The 15,395-nt window shown below is 41.0% G+C and overlaps 2 protein-coding genes across 5 annotated transcripts in view; both read right to left on the bottom strand.

The window, feature by feature from the left end:
• LOC131463419 (ras-specific guanine nucleotide-releasing factor 2-like) overlaps window positions 1–2,825 on the bottom strand; it is a 30,908-nt gene extending 28,083 nt beyond the window's left edge. For all 3 annotated transcript variants that reach the window (XM_058635112.1, XM_058635113.1, XM_058635114.1), the window contains exon 1: window positions 2,168–2,825. In XM_058635112.1, coding sequence (XP_058491095.1) covers window positions 2,168–2,443 — 276 coding nt within the window. In that variant the 5' untranslated portion in view covers window positions 2,444–2,825. The remainder of the gene's footprint in view (window positions 1–2,167) is intronic.
• Window positions 2,826–5,624: 2,799 nt separating this feature from the next.
• msh3 (mutS homolog 3 (E. coli)) overlaps window positions 5,625–15,395 on the bottom strand; it is a 32,164-nt gene continuing 22,393 nt past the window's right edge. For both annotated transcript variants that reach the window (XM_058637142.1, XM_058637144.1), the window contains exons 21-24: window positions 14,566–14,752; window positions 7,255–7,387; window positions 6,904–7,072; window positions 5,625–5,957 (exon numbers count right to left, since the gene is read on the bottom strand). In XM_058637142.1, coding sequence (XP_058493125.1) covers window positions 5,879–5,957; window positions 6,904–7,072; window positions 7,255–7,387; window positions 14,566–14,752 — 568 coding nt within the window. In that variant the 3' untranslated portion in view covers window positions 5,625–5,878. The remainder of the gene's footprint in view (window positions 5,958–6,903; window positions 7,073–7,254; window positions 7,388–14,565; window positions 14,753–15,395) is intronic.

Genomic DNA, 15,395 nt, shown 5'->3' with positions numbered 1-15,395 from the left:
TGCTCATAAAGATTAAAGATTCTTACATTATTATTATTATTGTTGTTATTATTGTTGTTGGTGTTCAAGATCCATTCAAGAACGAATGAATTGGCCTGTGAATCTCAGCATATTTTGACATAATCTGATCTGGAGACTGTTTGTAACAGCCATCTCCACTGGTTCATAGCCTCTGATGAACTCTCTCACTGGGATCAACCACCTTGACTCCTGACAACAGTGGGAGGGACAAATTGACAATTAGAGGCAGTTAAATGTGCTGACCACACACACATCAGAAATGTGTGGAAAATTGAGACCAGTGTGAATCCTCTCCAAATTATCTGAAGGGCTTGTGTCTACCTGAGAGTACAACAGAGAGAGTGAGCGTGAGCGGGAGGCAGTAGCTGCGTGTTATTTGTGTGGTTGCATTGTTGATCACTATGGGGGTGTGATACTGCAGGAGGTTGCTGGCAGACTCACTTAACTGCACAGGGAAACAGTGAAGAGCAACAGCGACTGATGGAGTGATGGTAAAGCTTCTTCTCTCACCAAAAATACCCAGAGTTCACAATAAACTGAAATCCTCCTCAACTGAAATGTGATTAGCTACTGTACAATACATGTTTCACAAGGATACGCACACACACACACACACACACCTCTCTAAAGCCAAGTCACAAGTGTTACTTGGAAATGCATGAGGTTTTCAGTTAAGGGCAGATTTAAAATAACCTTAATTTAACATCACAGCTGTGGTTTGAGAGTGAGACAAATGGGGACCAAGAGTATAAAAAAGAGGATGAAATGAGATCATAAAAGTTAAGCCTCAAGTTGGAAACATGAGTAAAGTCAGGCTTTATGTTTACATCAGTGCAAACATCAGTGGTCAGAGGCGCAGGCAATTTTTGTCACCAAAAAGACAAATGTGACGATCATCCAACTAAAGAAAAAACACTCACCAGCCACTTTATTAGGTACACCGGACGCTTAATAAGGTGACAGCTGTTGACTGGTTTTCTCTGTGACTGTGTTGATGAAGCACATTTTTCCCTAGTTACCCATGCAGTTTAATGTAATAAATGAATGAGTCTATTACTGATATAACCCAGCACTGATGTCACTTATGACCAATAAATATTCTTTTTTTTTTCTCAATGAAATGCATGTGCAAATGGTAATTCAAATGTTTCCTAGCAACAAGGTCTTTCTTGCTGTTAGGGAAAGAATGCAGAGGTGACTTCCAAGAGCACTGTCACTAACATGCACCCAACATGTATAAATAAATGACTTAGACTCACCGAGTTTTATTTTCATAATAATTCAGGTGACAGGTTTCTAAAAGCTTTCTCTAACTACACGATGCTGCAGTCTGTTACGCGTAAGGAAGCACGACCTGTTATTGGTATGTGAAAAAAGCCTACTGGGTGAGAGTGTATCAATAAAATCTAAAACATGGTGTAGAAGGAAATGATATCCTGCAGCAATAATGGGGTTCAGTACAATAAACCTGTTGCTGCATTGAGCTGCAGCATCACACTCGTAAATTTGACTTTGAGTTGCAAATAAATTACAGTCTTGCTTGAATAATCTAAGTTTGGTTTATATTTGATTAGAACAACACAATTGTGACATTTTGACGGATTATTGGGTTCACACTGGGCAGTAAAACATGTCGTTTACAGGCAGCAAATGTCAAAAAAAGGGGAGATATCTGTGAGAAGGGAATGGACCTTCTTTGTTGGATTGGGAACAGAAAACCTGGAGCTGTAGTCTGCAGCAACTGCTTGTTGCTTTCCACCCCAATTGCACATCTTTGCACAATCCCTTGGAGGATGGTCACCTGCTCGGGGACTAAGCACTTGGAGCACTTGGAGCTCTTGACACTGCAGGGCTGTTTCAAGCTGTGATGAGCTAAGAGACTGAATTACTGCAGCCACTTAATACTGCATTAGTCACTTGCTCTTTGTTGTAGCCCTCACTGGAGTCAGTTTGAGCGTTAACAAACCATTTGGACATACAGTGTGTTGTTATTTTGAGTAACCACTTAATTCATAAAACTGGAACCACAGCTAATTAAACTGTGGTGCACATCTGCTCAGGGATTTATTCCATATGTCTGTGGACAGACTGTGGGAGGTTGTTCAGACAGATGACATGAGCTGTGGGAGCTTTTCCACTATCTCACCTGTTTCTCCAGCGCTTCCCTCCCCATTGTGGACATCTTGGGCGCCGGCGCGCGCTCGCAGGTGCATCCTTCCAACAGGTAAATCCCAGCAGGTCGCGCGCTCTGCTCGTTCTCGAAGTAGAAGAGTATATTCTGATAAAGAGCGAAGTACTTTTCGTGCCATCGGCTGTTCTCCGCAGTCTTCTTGCTCAGGTACCCTCGCTTGGTTCCCTCTTTACGCGCAACCGCCGACAGAAACAGCGCGTGCCCTTCGTTGTAGCGGACGCTTTTCTGCATTTCGACGAACGGTGTTTTTTTTCTTGTTTTTTTGCGAGGAAGAAGGAAAAATGGGACGGCTGGACTTTTCACCGCGAGCCCATGTTCGCGCTGTGAACTTTGCCACCGAAAGACGCGCGGCTCAGCGACACCGTGGCGCACGGAAAAGTTGCCCCGCTGACGGAAGCCTCTCCGCTGACGAACTCATAGCAGGATAAAAGATGTCAGAGTCTCCATGAGCATTAAAACAAAACCGTTACAATGTGCCAAACAAGACACGCGACTCTCAGTGAACACGAGCAGAAAGAAAAGCGAGTCTCGTCGTTCACAGAGGGATGAACCCTCAGTTGGACAGAGAGTGACAGGAGCGCACAACCTATAAGGCTGTGAGACTGAGGGTAAATCTCTCTCTTTCTCTCTCTCTCTGGTGATGGGCCCTAGTGTAGTTGGCAGAATGAAAGGCGGAGCGTGAGTTATTTATGTGTGTGTGCGTGTGTTAGGGAGAGAGAGAGAGACAGAGCGAGCTAAAGATGTAAGGCCGATTTCCCACAGTCAAGTGTTGTGGTTTGTTGCATCAAAGGTCCAGTGCGTAACATTAAGAAAGGGTTTATTGACATAAACTGAATATACTTTTAATGAGTGAGTTTATACGAGTGTATAATCTCTTTGATTAGAATAAGCCTTTTATATGCACGGTAGAAAAGGTCCTTTCTATAACAGCCTGAACAGACAGACCTGCATATTCTGTTCATGTTTTGAAGCAGAAACTATCTACACTCATGAAGACATACAGTGGGGCAAAAAAGGATTTAGTCAGCCAGCCACCGATTGTGCAAGTTCTCCCACTTAAAATGATGACAGAGGTCTGTCATTTTCATCATAGGTACACTTCAACTGTGAAGAGACAGAATGTGAAAAATCCTGGAAATCACATTTTTGTAAATTATGGTGGAAAATAAGTATTTGGTCACCTACAAACAAGCAAGATCTCTGGCTCTCACAGACCAGTAACTTCTTCTTTAAGAAGCTCTTCTGTCCTCCACTCGTTCCCTATATTAATGGCACCTATTTGAACTCGTTATCTGTATAAAAGACACCTGTCCACAGCCTCAAACAGTCAGAGTCCAAACTCCACCATGGCCAAGACCAAAGAGCTGTTGAAGGACACCAGGAACAAAATTGTAGACCTGGGAAGAGTGAATCTACAATAGGCAAGCAGCTTGGTGTGAACAAATCAACTGTGGGAGCAATTATTAGAAAATGGAAGACATACAAGACCATTGATAATCTCCCTCGATCTGGGGCTCCACGCAAGATCTCATCCCGTGGGGTCAAAATGATCATGAGAACAGTGAGCAAAAATCCCAGAACTACACGGGGGGACCTGGTGAATGACCTGCAGAGAGCTGGGACCAAAGTAACAAAGGTTACCATCAGTAACACACTACGCCGACAGGGAATCAAATCCTTCGGTGCCAGACGTGTCCCCCTGCTTAAGCCAGTACATGTGTCCAGGCCCGTCTGAAGTTTGCCAGAGAGCATATGGATGATCCAGAAGAGGAGTGGGAGAATGTCATGTGGTCAGATGAATCCAAAATACAACTATTTGGTAGCAACTCCACTTGCCGTGTTTGGAGGAAGAAGAATATTGAGTTGCATCCCAAGAACACCATACCTACTATGAAGCATGGGAGTGGAAACATCATGCTTTGGGGCTGTTTTTCTGCAAAGGGGACAGGACGACTGATCCGTGTTAAGGAAAGAATGAATGGGGCCATGTATCGTGAGATTTTGAGCCAAAACCTCATCCCATCAGTGAGAGCATTGTACTGAAACCAAATACTTATTTTCCACCATAATTTACAAATAAATTCTTTAAAAATCCTACAATGTGATTTCCAGGATTTTTCACATTCTGTCTCTCACAGCTGAAGTGTACCTATGATGAAAATTACAGACCTCTGTCATCATTTTAAGTGGGAGAACTTGCTGACTAAATACTTTGTTGCCCCACTGTATGACATGCACACAAGCCACTGTAGTTCCCTGATGCACTTGGGAAACGGAGAGGTGAGCAGAGGAGTCATCTATCTGATCCATTATGTCACTATGTCTTACACACTGGACCTTTTAAAAGGTAAAGAACAACAAATTAAACAGCCTAGAATATTGAACCGAGACAAAGCCAGTTATAACCCAACAATTTATCTCTTTGTGTCAAAATATGTTTCCCCCCCATGCTTTCTACCTAATGATGCAGCTCCTAATGGAACTCACATTAAAGTCTCTTTACAGTGTTGTTTGCAGATCTTTTAAGCTTTGATGGGAGCAGCACCAATGTGAGGATGAAGACTTGCATGTCATGCAAACAGTAAAAATGTATTTTTTTTTAATTTTAGTAAGCTGGCAACAAAAACTACCAGAGTCAGACCCAGCAAGTTCAATAAAAATGCTGATGGTAAATGGTCTGTGTTTTATATACAGTAGTGCTTTTCTAGTCTTGATGACCACTCAAAGCTGCTTTACACAAGTTTTCCCATTCACACAGCCGTCAAGAGCAATGTGGGGTTAATGTCTTGACGGGAATCAAACCCACAACCTTCCTCTTGAAAGACTACTCTCTCTATCAACCGTCACCCTCGATCGAAGCCTCTCCTTTCATTGCTGCATGCTTGCTCCAGTGACAACAGCACTAGGGTTGGGTATCGATGACAACATTGTTGGTATAGCATTAAGATTGATATCAAGACTTCAATATTGTAAACATTTGTTAGATACCAATTAAAACAATATGTTAATAGTATAATGTATTTGTAGTCATATTTATTCCATTAGCAATCTAGGGTTTGATTAAATTTGTTGTATCAACATACCTTCAGTCTCTCAAAACACAACATACACACTAAGCCCTGTCTTCCATTTTTCCCTGGGGTAATGAGCTCAACCAATCACAGGCACCGTTAGGCAAACATTCAAACAGCATACTGCATGCACTTACATGCACTTACATGCTTGGAACAGAACCATCAGCATCTGATTTGCATTATGGTTGATAGTAGATTTCCCATGTGGACAAGGACAAAGAACGCATGGATTTGAGTTTCTTCTTCTGACTCTAGTGAAATGCTAAATTGATGTAGTTCCCTCCACCACTCAAGAAGCAGCAAGTGTCACAAGTTTGTTTTCTTGTATTTTTAATTCATTTTTCCGCCCGCAAACCTCATGTGAAGGATAAAGCGGTGAAAGATGAATAATTCATTCTTCCACTAACACAAAGTGGTCACTGCTATCGTAGGCAACATTTTCATCAGTACAGTAAAGATGATGTGAGAACCATAGCCTGAGATGGCTTGGCCCCGAGTCTGTTCTCAAACAACTTTACACTTCTGTGAGAATATCTAAACGTCTTTGTTTAAGTTCAGTCTTTTTCACGTGTTGAACGCTGCTGCAGTGATGTCAGCGTGACTGCCGCCACTCCGTGAGCGATGATCGGTCTGAGATGCTCCAAATATCCGACAGAAGTTTCTTATTCTTCCTGGAGAAGCAGAGACAAAGATGGTGAAAATACTTCATATATCACCAGAAAGTCCCACGTGAGCATAGACAGTGACACAACGGCGCGAGATTGCAATAAAATCGATGTTCTTAACCTCAGACCAGCAGCTGGACTCCTCTGTGTACGATTATTGTGTGCTCAGTATGACTTCCATCCAACAAAAGACAAACATTTCACATCAGGAGGATTACATTGACAGAGATGTATGGCTCGCTCTCTCACACTCACACACTGTGTGTGTGTATTTCATATGGTGAGGATTACTTAGAGAGTAAACGCAACACTCCGCTCCCAGTGGGCTGCCTGTTGCAGAGCACAGAGCTGCCATATACAAATTACAGAGAAATAAAAGCTGTATTCAAAGAAAGGACAATATCTTTGACGGGAAAAGACCGAGAATTACCCGAGTGTCTCCCTGACTCACTCCAACGACTATGACAATATGTGCTACATTCCTGTAAAATGTTTCTCCAAGGGAAAATAGCACTTCCCAGGAAGAAATGTGCCAAACAAGCATCTGAATGCGGATGTGATCAAACATTTCAGCATTTTTATTTTAAATAAAAGTATCAGAGGGACAATGCCTATCTTACATACATACCTCATTTAAGCAATTACTACCTTATGGGGTTATGTGTTGGTCACATTTGCCTGTTTGTAAGCAACATTACTTAAAAAGCAAAGGCCAGATTTAAAAGCAAACATTACATGCACTGTTGTGTTGTTGTGGAGCTTTGGCTCCACTTAAGAAACTGTCAAAAACAGCAGGAATAGGCTATCGTGTGATTCCTTGGTATTCACGGCAGGGTCTGTACTGGTCCCCAGACCGACGGTCAGTAAACCCTGCTCTAGAGCCACAAACTAATGTTTTATACAAATGTTTTTATGCGTAAAGTAGAGCGCTTCTTCCTGTGTTTGAGGTTACCTTCTGGTGTTGACTACATTCTCCAGCTCCCGGGCTTTGCGAGCAGCAGTGTGTAGTATCAAATCCGGGATTTCAGCCAGTCGAGCTACATTTAGGCCATAGCTCCGCCCTGCAGCTCCTTCAGTTAGCTGGTAGAGGAAGGTGATGAATTCTGGCTGAACCTCTCCATCTGTAAGCAGCCACATGTATACATCTTAGACAATGTGCCCAGGAATATTAGCTCAGACATTCCCAGAGAAATGTTGCTCTAAATTTAGCTGCAAGGTCAAGCATCATTTTCCACCATAAAACAATCAAAGCATTTTCAAATGTGGGCAAAAAAAAAATACACACACGCACGCACGCACATACCATTAGTGTCAGTAGCAATGTCAGGTTCATTGAGCAGGAAATCCATATGGTAGTTGGACACATGTTCAGGATACACTCGCTCCAACTCACACAGAGGGGGATAATGGGTCACAAACAGGGTTTGGGCTCTCACCTAAAAGAATGAAAACATGTTAATATCCTAAAAAAAAGGATAAAAAAAGAGAGTCATGGTTTCATTTCTTGCTTTTCTGACTTCATTATTTGTTTTTAAATGTTTTGATATCTTGAGATCATGTGTCTGTGGTCTGTGATGGACTGGTGACCTATCCAGGGTGTAACCCGCCTTTCGCCCTATGTCAGCTGGGATTGGCACCAGCGTTACCCCCGCGACCCCCATGTGAAGGATAAAGCGGTAGAAGATGAATGAATGAATGTTTTTATGCATGGATCTGTGGAGGAGTTGCTGCTAATGGGGATCCATATAAATAAATAAATAAACAAATTCACAAATGAACACTAGCAGCCACTGAAAAAAATAGCATACAAAAAAAACTGCATTAACAGGATTAGCCACGTGAGAATATAATCTGTACATATCCATGCGAGAGGTACACATAGCTGCTCTTTACTGGCCCACCAGAGAAGCTTGTCACTAGTGCTGATTTCCACAGAAGAAGAAGAATATGTCTCACTGGTAGGTAAGAGTGGAAAATAAAGGAAGAACAGACTATTCAGTGATGTTACTTTTGCTGACCCTCCACTGTTTGGTTTTACTGGCAATAAAACTGCTGCCTTCCCAGTTCCCACCTACTCACCAGCTTTGTATCAAATCTGTGAAAAATAAAATGTGATCATAGATTGCAGACAAGCAAACCATGAAACAATAAAAATATTACAGACCACATTTTCTTACCACTAAAGTTACTACAATTGATAAAGACCGAATAGATATATATATATAGATATATAGATACAAGAACAGTAGTAAGAGTGTAATTATGTGCATTATGCAACATTATACAACAAAGCAAAATGGATATCTTAACCACAAAGACCAGAACATGTACTTCCACTGCACTCTGGTCCAGTGTAACGTGCTCTGTGAATACAGTGTTAACTCTGGAGTTTGAATACATACTCTATTGTGTCACTTTATTTATTTCCTATTTTTTCCTCTCAAGAATTTCTGTCGTCAATCACTCCCTTTTTACTGCCTCTCACTTGAAACACCACATTCAAGCTTTGGAAAGAGATTCAGCCAAGAGACAGCACTTCACCTCACCCTTGCTGTTCTTTAATCTCTGTCAGGCCTGAGGGCCAGCCAAAGGCTACATGATTGATCTCTGGCCTTAAAGTTAAGTCATGAAAATCACAAAAATTGGGTGGCACATACACTTTCTCGCTCTCTCAAGACACTTGGCCTCTTTGTCAAACACAAACACTCTCCTCTCAGCTCTGTCATCTCAGGACAGCTGCTGAGAACTAAAGCAACTACAAGCGAATTTCCATTTCCTGCTCATGTTAACAACACCGTCATGTAAATAAAGGAGCGAGTGCAAAATACTGTGAATAATTCTCTGACATGGTGCCAAACTGTTGAAACACAGATACTAACGCTGCATCAACAACATCAAGAATGCCACTGTTAACATTTATCAAGTCCAAAGATTAGTGTCATTTAATGGTGCAGCAGACCTGAGTCTTACTTACATCATCGCAGCAGACAGGCAGCTGCGGGACTTTGCTAACTCCGGCATCAGCCTACTAACCTCCTGGTCTAAGAAAGGTCACATGTCACTAGTAATACTTTCCACAGACACGCAGGGTCACTCCCACATTTCCAGCTGAGACACACGGAGCTGTACCTGCTGAAACACATTTACAACACACTCATGCATGCGTGCACACACACACACACGCACACACACACACACACACACACACACACACACACCAACTCGAGCTGCTTCAATCACCTACACTGAAAAAGGAAAATCGAACAGAGGCAGACTGCTGCCGTGATAATAGTCTGGTTAGCTACTAATGGAAGCTCATTACTAGACTACTCTTGGGTACAATACAAAGTTGGACTATCTGATCTGAACAATTCCTTGATTTGTTCCAGGCAATTTCAATTAATTAAATAATTGTTTCAGCCATTTAAGGAGGGGCATCAAGCATAAAAAAATCTCTGCCAAATCAAATGTACGGATCCTCCAATGTGGCAGCCAAAAGACAAAGAAAATAAAAATTGAAGTGTGAAGAGTGAATGGTTGTTGGTCTCTATGCGGCCCTGTGATGGACTGGCGACCTGTCCAGGGTGTACCGCGCCTATCACCCTATGTCAGCTGAGACTGGCACAGCACCCCCTGCGACCCTCATGTGAAGGACAAAGTGGTAGAAAATGGATGGATGGATGATACACAATTCAGACAGAATCATAAAGTCATGCTACATTAGTCAAACAAATTCATAACAGTAACAGCAAATTAAAATCACTTTATCAAGCCTAATCTTAACTGGGTCACCAATAAAAACAGCCATCTCACGCTAAGTACCCTTAAGTTATTCACGCACAGAAAGGAAGGGCCAGGTTTAACAGTTTCCATAATCTCCAAGATGTTCTATAAGATACAGTAAGAATTGAGAAAGACTTTGACGTTGTATGTGTATCTTTATAAACAGAGGAAAAGCTCAAAGCAGTCAAACCTTAGGCAAACCTTGTATCGCGACACTTCCCAGCTGCTTTCTAATGAGTGTGCACTGATCTGATCCAGAGTAGACATATCTCCTGATGTCCTCTTACTTCTCTCTGTGCAATTGTGTTCTCACCTCACAACTAACAAGGCCCTCGCTGAGGTGCAGCGTGTGAGTGAGTGTGACAGAGATGGAGGGATATGGTGTGAATAAGGTATGCATGTGAGTCCCTGACCTCTGTCTAAAGCTAAGACTGCATTATTTTACCAGGGTCAGTGGGAGGAGAATAGGTCATGACCTTTTCTTTTGGTCATGTTTGCCTTTTGTTTAAATGGAATGGGAACAGTTCATTTAGTGGAACTTCTCATGTGTAGTTATGCTCACACTGCACATGTACTGTATATACCACAATCAGGAAATGCCACATAGTTAATATAATATTGACAATGTCTTATTATATTATGCCATATGTACTCTACGATCAAAAATGACTAAAAACACACTACCTACATGCTACAAAGGTTTTTTTCATAGATCTTTAGAAGCTTTAGCTCATGTCTGTTGCTTATCGAATGTAAAGACATACTGAAAAATGCATTTTTGGACTGTGGGAGGAAGCCTGAGAAAACCCACGCACACACGGGGCGAACATGTGTCAATATATCAAACAAAATCATTACAAATCAAATTTGCAACTACGACAACTTTTGACAAAAAAACAATCACAGTGATCTCAGGCGGGAAAGCAGACAAGCATCTTGTGTGTTTGGGTACAGTGCAGGCGGAGAGTGCATGATGTGGGTCTTTGTAGGAGCTGTGCGTATCAGCGTGAGCACATCAGACCATTTACGCCCACACGGAACAATACTGTTCTGGAAATGCACCCATTTGTGTGGAGCCAAAAGTGAGCTTTAGAGAGTTCTGCGAGTCCAACTGTAAAACCAAGTCTGATGCTCTCTAATATTATAGAGCACAGTTCCCATGCTTGTGCAGTAACATGTAAGTCTGAATCATGCTATGACTGGAAAGCAACGTGTAGTGCTATGTTTAGTGTGAAGCTAATGGCAGGACCTGCTGTTAGTATAAATAAACAAGAGCCCAAGTGAGTCTGAGAGTGAGTAATAGCTGGAATAGAAAACTAGGAGCTACGGTACTTTATGAATTAAATTAGAAAAACATGTTCTGGATACATTTTTTTTTTTTTTCTGATTTCATTATGAAACTAAAAACAACTAATCAACTCCTACTTTTCTTTACTGACTCGCATTTACTTTCCTCTTTCTCTTTTTTCTTTCTGCACCAAGGCTGTCTGTTCATTGAGTGGTGTTATGAAACACATCTACATTCTTAACTACCTCTCAGGTGAGTGTTGGGGACAGGGGAGGATGTGTTACTATAACAACCGATTCAGAGGAAAAGTAGACTTGACTTTTGACATGAACAGTTGGGTCTGGTGAGGAGGAGGAGGAGGAGGAGGAGGAGGAGGCCTTTCATTCTAAAGCGTGACGCCTTTTGTGCTCTTTTATTTTTCTTTCCGTTAATAGCAAGGCCTTTCTAACAAATCAATGCGGTTATACAATGGGTAGTTACAGAGCTCCTGTCTCAAGCCAAATGCAGCTGCCGACTGCATTAGCTGCTACTTAGATGTCTTCATTCTACATTTTCCAGCAGAATTACATAACCACAACATTCAGTCCAAAGATTAATACATGGCAAAACATAAATACAGGAAAGAGGTTTTCAAAAATAGACATTTATATATGCTTATTTGGACGGAGGTTAACTCATATTAAAGTTGACATGTTTGTCTGAGCTCTTAAAAAACAGAAAAGTTAAACACGTTGTAAACAAATACCAAATATACCAAAATACAACATCTCATAGATCAGCCAAAGCTCTGATTACCCTCACGGCAGATATAGAACATGCATGCTCTACTGATAAAAGCTTGAAGAGAGAGGCTTGTCCTTTTTCAAAATTCTCTGACTATCGGCTCAACAGCTGGCGCGATTAAATACATGCTTCCTAAGGTCTACTAATCTGATAAATTCTTTCTCCACAGATTGTGTACCACTCATGCTAAAATAGTATTTTATCCATGTTCACCGTAGCTCTGTTAATGCAATCAATACCTTTACATGTTTTCATCAATAGTGGATATGAAAAATATTGATTAATGCTGATTTAAATAGACTCCTCAAATGTAATGACTGCCCACACAGTCAAAGGGTATGTGCAGCTCTCCAACACACCACTGAAGGCAAGTCGGCCTAATTCTTTGTCCCAAACAAAGAAACCTTAAAGGTCAAGTGTGTAACATTTAGAGGTTTTTGTTGTCAGTTGTAATTTGATCAAACAACTGGTGTATAATTACATAGAATACGGTTTTGTAGCCTGCAAATGAGATCACATAATGTTTTTAATGACATCAGAGTACATTAGGGGTGGGCGATATGGGCAAAAAAATTACATCTTTATATTTCTCTTTAAAGTTGTCTTCACACAGTTTAATTTACCTTTTTTGAAACACACACACACAGACACACACACACACACACGTGTGCAGCTATTGCTTTAAGGACTCTGATTGACTTCCATTCATTTGAACAGCCTAAACAAAGCTTTATACCTAACCTTAACCTACCCACAATTCAAGTCTTCGCCCTAAATATAACCAGTGCCTCAGAAGTGAGGTTCTGCCTTATTAGGACCAGGTTGAGGACTACAACCAGCATCTGCTGGACATGCCCAGGTCACGATATAAACACCTGGCCTGACCTGGACTTTTCAAATCTAGACTCAAAAAATATTGATTCAGAAGGGCTTTTAATACCCAGTGGTGTTTTATTCTTTTTTTTATATATTTTATGCTTCGGTTTATGTTTTGGCTTTGTGAAATAGTTTTTATACTATGTGTTTTTATTGTTTTGTGTCTGTAATGGTGTTATTTTGTAAAGCACTTTGGTCACCTGTGGGTTGTTGGAAATGCTATATTAACAAAGTACATTACATTACTGGTCCTGACAAGGTCAGTGTTTATGCCAGAAAAGGTCCTAAAGAGGTAACAAATGCAAGCGCGCGCACACACACACACACACACACACACACACACACACACTCACACACAAGCACCGCTCCCATAGGAATACTGCTTCCAAGAACACAGAGCTGAAAAGCCCAGTATATCTCCAGCTCTGCCTCCTCTCTCTCTACCGAGCCACTGCCTTCAAGCTCAGCACGACTGAAATTGCACAATTGTGCTTTTCACATGCACATAATTTTTTTACGACAACTGACAAGAATGAGAAGGAAACATGTTATTAAGGAAATGTGACAACAAACATGCACATATATCACGTTTGATTAGCTCCGAGCTGGACATTGGACAGCCTGTCACCTAGACGTGATTGTGTGGGTTTTCCATGGGGATGAAGTGAGTCCTGCTGCAGTAAAACATATAGTGCGTCACTTCAACAATTAAGTATCCAGGGGGGTCCCTCTCTTCCTCTCCTTTTCCAATGCATCCTGCTCTCAACTAAGATATTAACGCCATAGATCAAGCTTCTCCACAGGTCTGCTCAGTTTTCAAGAGCTTCTCTGCTGCTAAGTCCTCTCTAGTGGCTTGTTTCTGTCTGCAGAAACAAAATGATCAGTCTGAAGAGTGCTTGCACACGCAAGAAGAAATATGCACACACCTCTTTACGGAGAGCCACTGAGAGTCACCAACTGCCCCGGCTTTCAGATCCCATAGTGCATGTATAATGAGTGCGTTTGGCCAGCAAGTATTTCGTCCCCCAAAAGAGCCGTCCTCCTTATTTTCCATGCTCTTTAAATATTTAAATCCCAAATTAGAGCAGTGTTTATCCCCTACTATTAAGGGATGCAAGCTATTTCTCTGCACAAGACAAAAAATAATCAGTCAATACTGGATATTATGTTAATATACACGGACATTTGTATCTGAGATGTTATGCAGCTGCCTGCCACTAAAGGAGGCTGCAGTTCTAACAAATGGCAGCCACCAATCCCTAGCTGTTGTATAATCTGCCAACCTGTACTTGATTATACGTCATTCTTAACAAAACCCTAACCTAATAAAAACATCTATCCCTCCTTAAGTCAGTTTTCTTGCCATGGTTTCGTGAACCACTATTTGTCACCAAAGTCCATAGAAAGAACACTGTTGCTTGCTGTGCTGATCGACTGGTGTCTTATTTGTTTAATTTGTGTCACTTATGTTAAACTGAACACATGATTGAAAACACCAGAGTCACAAATGACAGCTTTGAACTTCCAGATGGAGGCAGCAGTGGATCAACATCTCCTCTGTGCTGTGAAATAGTCGGTATTCTTTATGGACATTGGTGGTTTACAATCTTCACTTTCTAGCTGGAAAAGGCTGTCTCATGGTGAGAAAGGCATCATTCTTAAGAAAACAAAGACTTAAGCAGACAGAATTTCTATAAGGTTTGCATTTTGTCAAAGTTAATTTCTATAGCACATTTAGATCAACCCCGAAACCAAAGGGCTGCACAAATATTACAAAAATAAATAGAACATCAATAAGAGAAACAACTGAATGTAAACTTCCATCTGATCAAAAGGAATATTTGTCATTAGTGACGTCTAATCTACTTCAAAACACACACTCACGTGTTTGATGAAGTACTCCAGGGTGGCATAGGCGATGGCAATCCCATCGTGGGTGCTTGTGCCCCGCCCCAGCTCATCAAGGATGACCAATGAACGTTCAGTGGCATGAGAAATGATCTCGGAGGCTTCACTTAACTCTACCATGAACGTACTGCGCCCTTTGTAGATGTTGTCTGAAGCACCCATCCTGATGGTCAGTCAGACAAAGACAAAAAAAGGTAAATAAGTAAGACAAGGAGGGGAAAAAAATTGTCATTGCACAACAAACCTGCTGTTTTGTGTCACAAGAAATGTAATGAATGTACTGAAAAACACAGTAAAAAAATAGAGAACTCCGCTGCTACTCTGGTATTGAGTGAGAGCACGAAAGCAGTGATTCATGTAAGTTATCACCTCTAAATCTAAGTCTTAAAAATTATATGTGGTAACTTCCGTAGACATCCGGAATTACCACGAGATCTTAGAAACACATGGCTTTCACCAAGCCAATCAGACGACTAGAGATCCAGCTATGTCACAGAAATGTAATGAATGTATTAAAAAACACATTAAAGAAAAAAAAAAAGTATATATATATATGTGTATGTATGTATGTATGTATATATATATGTGTATGTATATATGTGTGTGTATATATATATATATATATATATATATATACACAGTATATATATATACATATATATACATAATTTCTTTTTTTTCTTTAATGTGTTTTTCAATAGACGTCAGCAGGCCATATGGTGCCTTCATGGACCTTCATTTTCTACATGAAAACTAAAATATTTCAAAAATGTAACAAAAGGGAAAAAAAAAAGTCTCGTTATATC

The sequence above is a fragment of the Solea solea genome, chromosome 8 (assembly GCF_958295425.1).
Source record: "Solea solea chromosome 8, fSolSol10.1, whole genome shotgun sequence".
Taxonomy (NCBI): domain Eukaryota; kingdom Metazoa; phylum Chordata; class Actinopteri; order Pleuronectiformes; family Soleidae; genus Solea; species Solea solea.
This window is presented reverse-complemented; position numbering and strand designations above follow the sequence as displayed.